The 6907-nt window shown below is 60.1% G+C and overlaps 1 protein-coding gene across 1 annotated transcript; it reads right to left on the minus strand.

The window, feature by feature from the left end:
• Window positions 1-2145: 2145 nt before the first annotated feature.
• FOXB2 (forkhead box B2) lies at window positions 2146-3432 on the minus strand. The gene has a single exon (XM_060198929.1). It carries the CDS (start codon window positions 3430-3432, stop codon window positions 2146-2148), a length of 1287 nt encoding a protein of 428 aa, XP_060054912.1.
• Between the last annotated feature and the right edge of the window lie 3475 nt (window positions 3433-6907).

Below are 6907 nucleotides of genomic sequence, written 5' to 3' on the forward strand. Positions count from 1 at the left end.
TAAAAGCTGGGTCCTCCCCTCCCCGGCAGGGGGTACGTGCAACCGCCAACTTCCCAGCCTGCCGACCAAAGGGGAAATCGCAGGGCACCCACTCCCTGACACCGAGTCCCTGGCCAAGGCTCCCTTCAAGGCTCTCAGAAAAGGGCAATGGGTGGTGGTGATGGTTGGTGTATTAACATGAACCTTAGTAACTAAAAACAGAAATCACTGGGGCCAAGTGGTGGCGCACCCAGTGTCCGCACATTACCATGTTCAAGTCCCCAGACCCTACCTACAGAGGGAAGCTTTACTAAAGGTGAAGCAGTGCTGCAGGCATCTATCTGTCTTATTTCTCTCCCTCCCCCTTCAATTTCTCTCTGATATATCTATCTATATCTATATATCCCCCTTCAGTTTCTCTCTGATATCTATCTATATCTATCTATCTCTATCTATCTATCTATCTATCTATCCATCTATCTATTTATCTATCTATATATATCACCGATGCGGTTTGGGCTAATTGAATCTCCAGCACCTGAGTAATGGCACAAGTAGATCGGAAATGAGCGCACCAATAGATGGAAGGCGCTTCTGGAGGACCCAGTCCACCAGTGTCAGGGTCTTGTGTTGTGAAATTAAAACGTGCAGGAGAAGGGGAAGGAGGTCGTTGCCAAGTGCCCCGAGTTCAGTGGGAACTCCCACCACTGCCAGTCTCTTGAGAAAGAAGACACTTTCACACGGGCACCGTTCTACCCAGAGAGAAGCTTTAATTGGAGAACAGCGCAGACAACACTGGCAGACAGGAACTTGTCACAAAATCACAACCCGACTCAGCGCAGACGTGATCCAGAGCTGACCTGGAGGCCAAGGAAAGCTGCCAGCTCCTTATTCGTCCCCTTTTGTTCCTATGTTTGTTGTGAGTAAAGTGCTATAATCCTGGGGCTCAAAGGTGTGTGTGTGTGTGTGTGTGTGTGTGTGTGTGTGTGTGTGTGTAGGGGAATAGCAACAAGGCAATATTCTTTTCCATTCGTGAATTAAAACAATTCTTCTGAAAGACCTAGGGCCCCCAAACAACACTGGGAATGTCACCAAAGCCTTGGAAGGAGGATTAAACCCTCTTGCTTCCATTCTGGGGAGACTGGAAAGGAAATGCCAACTCTACAGGAAGCATTAGGAGCCAAATTGCCCCGTTGACATGGCAGGGTTTTCGCGCCCTCATTAAGGGTGGATGGGTGAGAAAGGAATCCTGTGAAATAAATGCTTTTTCTCTGAAATTCTGAATGGGAAAGGTAGTGGGAATTTACATTATTTGGGAGATCCCTTAATGGTTCCTTCTGATTGAAACACCAAACTGTTTGCAGGTGGAAAGTCCGACCTTTTGGTATCTGGTCGTGTTTCCTGAACCTTACTTTTGGAATCTAGGGCTTTACTCATTAATCTGCGGTCATTCTCTTTTGTGCAAACTAATTGCTTTAGTTGTTTCTCCTACCTTTCCCAGCCCTTGGGGTCAGAGTCAAGAAACTTAACTACCCATTTCCCATTATCCTTCTTGGGGTTCAGACTGTTTCCCCAAAGTGACGTTAATTATGACACTGTGTCCTTGCCTACTTATCTGACCAAGAAAACAATGACACCATTTTTCCTTCTTAAACAAGATGAAAGCTCCTTACAGACTAGCAGTTTTGTCTTGAATGTTCATGGCAGATGGTGGGACGAAAGAGAGAAAGTTTGTTGACTGAGGTCTGTTTCAGGGTCCATCTCTGTTTGATTTTTCAGAGGTTAGGGTTAGGGCCAAGCTTCTGCTCCGGAGAATAAAAGTCGAAACCCAGAAATGAGGCTTTCCTAACCTCCTTCGTTCTCTCCCAATCCCCATAAATTATTGATTTATAACATTCATTACAATAAAAACTCTTACCTGAAAACTGGCTTTCATGACTCTGATTGTACAACATAGTATAAATACAGACACCAAAAGTGTTAAACTATTTGTTCAGACAACTGGAGAACCCACTTTCAGGCTAGTTGGCTTCAATGCCTATCTTTCCTTCGAAGGCTCGCCCTCACTGCCCGGGTCTCTTATCTTTTACTCTTCCTCTCTGCCTATCCCACCCTCTCTCTCCCGTCGCCCCAAGCTAATTGTGTCTCCCCGCAGCCGCGGCCCCCCTAGGAGTGCACCAGCACTGAGTGCAGGGAGCCCCCCTTGCTCTCGGCTGCGCTGGGGGTCGGGGGCTCCAGCAGGGAGGCAGCCGGCGAGGGTGTCACCGGGCACACAGTGGACGGTGCGGGCGCCTGCTGCGCTGCCGGGGGAACTGAGAGGGTCGGTGGCAACGCGGCCACGGGCGGCAGCGCGGGAGTCGGCTTGATGGGCACCGGCACGGCGGGCAGGTTCTGGCTGGCGGAATGGCACAGGGCCTTGACCGGCATCCCGAAGGCCCCATACTCTGGGCCTACAGGGACTCCGGCGGCCGCTGCGGCTGCCGCGGCCGCGGCCACCGAATCCATGACGCCGACGTGAGGCCACACGGAACCCACCACGTTGCCGAGCTGGCCGGGCACCGGGTAGCCCAGGTGGTGCATCACGGACGCCAGGGGCAGCCCACCCGCCTGCAGCACGCCCTTGTAGTCCCGGCCGATGATGTTCTCAATGGCGAACGGGTGCTTGAAGCCCGACGTGGATGCGGCGGCGGCGGCCGCGGCGGCGGCCGCGGACCCCAGGCCGTAGGGCGGGAACTGCGACAGGCGGCCCACGCTGCCCACTGCCGCGGCTGCCGCGGCTGCAGCGGCCGCCGCCACCGCCGCCGCCTCCTGCATCTTGCCGGGGTGCGACGGCGGCGGAGGCGGCGCCTGCTGGGCCGGGGGCTGCGGGGGCTGCGACTGGAGGTGCGGCGGCGGCTGCGGGGCGGGCGGCGGCTGCTGGTGGAAATAATGCACCATGTGCGGCGGCGGGGGCGGCGGCGGAGGCTGGGGCGGGTGGTGGTGATGGTGGTGGTGCGCGGCGGCGTGATGGTGGTGGTGGTGCGGGTGGTGCGGGTGGTGGGGGTGCAGGTGCCCCCCGGGCCCGGTTCCGGACGCGCCCTTGGAGCCGCCCGCGTGCAGGTGAGTGTGGTCGGCGCGCAGCACCTTGAAGCGCTTGCGGCGCCGCAGGAAGCTGCCGTTCTCGAACATGTCGCCGCAGTCAGGGTGCAGCGCCCAGAAGCTGCCCTTGCCCGGCTGGTCGGGCCGCCGCGGGATCTTGATGAAACAGTCGTTGAAGGAGAGGTTGTGGCGCAGGCTGTTCTGCCAGCGCTGCGTGTGCTCGCGGTAGTAGGGGAAGCGCTCCATGATGAACTTGTAGATATCGCTCAGCGGCAGCATCTTCTCGGCCGAGTGCTGGATGGCCATGGCGGTCAGCGAGATGTACGAGTAAGGCGGCTTCTGGTCACTGTACGAGCTCTTCCCTGGCCGCGGCATCGCCCCCGCCGCCCCCGCCGCCGCTCTTAGTCTGCCCACACTGGCCCGCCGCGTCGCTCTGCCGCCCGCTCCAGGGGCCTGGAGGCCGCCTGCCCCCAGCGCCGCCCGCCCCGCCGCGCCCCGCCAGCCCGCGCGGCCACCCGCTCACACTCCGGACCCCCCTTGCCTTCTGCGGGCGGCGGTCGTAAGTCTCGGCGCCGGGCCCCTCCAGCACTTCGCGGTCCCCACGCTCCAAACTTCTGCCCCCGACGGCCACCGGCCAGCGCGCCCCTTCCTGCCCGTCTTTTGGCCAGAGACCGAGAGTGGAGTTTAGGGAGGAGCCGTGGGCCGGTCCGTCCTCCTCAGCTTTCTCTCGCTCCCCCACTTAGTTCAAGGGGTCGTGCAGGCCAAGCGTAGGAGGGATGACGGCCCTTTAAGTCGGGAGAGCGTACGAAGGCCGGGAGGTCGGGGGCCTCGGGTCTCGTGGAGGCCGGAGCGCCTGCCCGCCCAACGCGCACAGGAGCTGCGGTGGTGGTGGTGGGGGGTGTCCTGAGGGGCTCGCAGGGTGAGGAGAGGGGTTGGTTCCGGGAGCCCTGCTTCTCCCGCGGCTCTACTGGAGCGGCTGGAGCTCCGAACGGCCACTGGGGGGGAAAGTTTGGTAGTTTGTACAGCTGCGGCGCCTCAGGCGGTGCAGGGCGCGGGGCGCGCGGCGCGGGGCGAAGGTGCAGGCCCGGCTCGGCTCGCCATCCGCGCCGGGGCTGCCTGGGCTCTCCCGAGCGGCTCTGGCGCAGCCCAGGCGGCGGCGGCAGCGTCTATGGCAGCGCCGCGCTCTCCCGGCCGCGTTTTGTAATGGTCCCCGAGACGCCGAGACCCCCACAGCTCGCGCTGCGAGACTATCACATGACCGCGGCTCTGGGACTCTGCCGCCGCCTTGCCTGGCGCACTGGAAGGGGCATCGCGGCGCCGCGCCCCCCCCGCCCCGCCCCCACTCCCGCCCCAGCCGAGCACCACCTTGGGGCGCGGCTGGCCCTTGGGGGCGGGGAGTGCTGCCCCTCACCCGGGGCTCCACAGGACACCGCCGACCCCTTCTCTCCTGCACCCCTGGGGTTCCCCGCCTTTTCACCCCCCCCCACATCGGTCCTGACACCCAGTTCTCCCGCCCGGGCTAGGTGGGGCCGAGTTCCGCGCGCCTTGGCCTCGGGCCTCTCCTCATCCCGGAGGGTTGGAGGGAAAATCCAGTGGGGTCCGCGACCCCGAGACACTGTCTCCAAGTATCTGCTTCCTCCTCACTTAACTTCGCGTCAGTTGTGTGTCAGCCCCAATGATTAGAGCCAGGTACCCGGAGACTTAAGACAGCTCTCAGCGCCCCAAGGCCACGGCCAAGAGGGACAGAGGACAGTGCCGCAGACTTGAGCAGACACACTAGGGGCAGGTGAACGCCGGGACAGGTTGGGGGATGGGCGCCTCATTCTGGGGGGGGAGGTGGTGACTCCTGGCGGGGGTGCGGTGAGATACACCTGGCTGTGTCAGACCGAAGTTTCTGCACGTCCAGAAAGAGGGAGATCATTAAAACCAAATAGAAGCCCAGATGAGTACCCCTAAGGGGTCTTGTGTGACCTGTAGGGACGGGGGTGACTTCAGCAGCGACAGGAAGTTGGAGAGTTGTTGGTTTCTGCTCAGAGTTGCAGCCAGCAGTAGTAAATAGAGGGCTGCGGGGGTGGGGGTGGGGGTCGAAGTTTTGTTCTGGTTTTGACTGAGCTCTTGGGCGGGAAGGAAAAGCAGAGATTTAATTAATTGATTAATTTATGGGTGTCCTCTTTACGTTTCGGGGCCTAGGTTTTATTTTTGTAAAAGGAGATGTCTGAAGATGGAAATTGCACTGACCCTTCCAGGTTCCCCGACCCCAGCCGTTAGGGGCCATGGCTACCTCAGTGTTTAATTTCTTCCTTTCCCTGCCTAAACTCGAAGACGCTGTGGTTAGGCGTTCGAGAGACTATTCCTTCGATGCTCTCCCCCCGACCCCCAACCCTGCCAACTTTGGCGACACCCGGTCCACTGTTGACGAATTACCGACTTAGGCGAGTGGCCCGAGGGAAAGACCACAGAAGGGGGCTGTTTGACCGTCAAATATCTTCCTTGTGTCGCTGGAGAGCGGTGACCCCAGCGGACTCTGAACTTGTGGCTAGTATCCAGGAGCTGCTTTTCGGCCTAGTGCTGATTGATCCTGTGTGCTAGGTCAGCGGCGGTGGAGAAGAGGTGTGAAGGTAAAGCTGCAAAGGGGCGGGGTGGGGGGCTGGGCTGCCTCTTGGTCTGCCCTGAGGGAAGGAGACCTTGTCAGGGGGATCCTTTCGCTGTCACTCCATGCAGGGGAAAGGGCCTCTCGCCCGGTGGAGGTTCTGGGGATTTTTGGTCTGCGGAGGCAGTTTTAAGAAGCCAAGCAGCAGACTCCGTCCCGAGCCCGCAAAACCAGAGAGCAGTTGCGGAGACGCCTGCAGGTACGGCGCCGCTAGAATTCATGCGGGCAAGGTCTCCCCTTCTGTCTTGACGGATGTGGTGAGAGAACCGCCCAGTCCTGGCCTGGGAAACCGAGGGGTCGCCGAAAGAGCGCGGGAGACAGCCGCGTGCGGAGCGCGCCGTAGCGCGGGCGAAGTGTTTTTCTGGATACTAGCGGGAACATCTTTTCCAGGGATTCCCCCCCTTTCCTACCCCCTCAAATGCAGCGCCGCCGCTCTGAGCACGCCTCGGGGACACATCTCTCGGGGACACTTAGGCTTCGCGCGGAGCAGGAAACCGAGCGAGGGGAGGAGCTCTTCCTGGGCGCTCCGGGCACCCTCCGGCCCTCTCTATCTCTCTCTCTCACGCTCTCTCTCGGTCTCACAGACGCTCCGCCGCCACTTCGGGCTGTCCTTGCTGCCCAGCCGCACCCAGGGTGTTTGCGGTCCTGCCCAACTTAAACCGCATCAGAGTCTCCAAGGGTGATCCCAGCGTCCCGCGCCTCCCACCTCTCCCATCCTGGGTGGACTTGATAAGGCTGAGCCTGTTCCCTACGGAGCAGCCTTGAGGAGGCTGGCTCAGGCCGCAGCTGCAGCGGAGAGCACAGACCCTAGCGCCCGGCGAGCATCCACTGGGGTTGGGGGTAAGGGTGGGGGTGTGAGTGGAGGGCGGCCGCAGGGTATTCTGGGGGATTCCCGGCTTAGGACCCGGCCTGGCTGTGGGCAGGGGCCGGGCTGGGAGGGCCGCGCTCTCCCTTGTTCCTTCCACTTTTTCCCTGGAGGTTGGTTGAATTCCAGCAAGTTTTGCAGGCGTGCAGTGGCGGTCGCCAGGCCCCGTATGCGCGCGCTCCAGCTGCCTGCAGACCCCAGTTCAAGAAAAACAGATCATGTAACCTACTCTGGCACCAACCGGTCAGTTTCAGGTTTCCGCGTGTAAAATGCACACACACACACACACACACACACACACACACACACACACACACACACACACACACACACAC

The sequence above is a fragment of the Erinaceus europaeus genome, chromosome 10 (genome assembly GCF_950295315.1).
Source record: "Erinaceus europaeus chromosome 10, mEriEur2.1, whole genome shotgun sequence".
NCBI classification, from domain to species: domain Eukaryota; kingdom Metazoa; phylum Chordata; class Mammalia; order Eulipotyphla; family Erinaceidae; genus Erinaceus; species Erinaceus europaeus.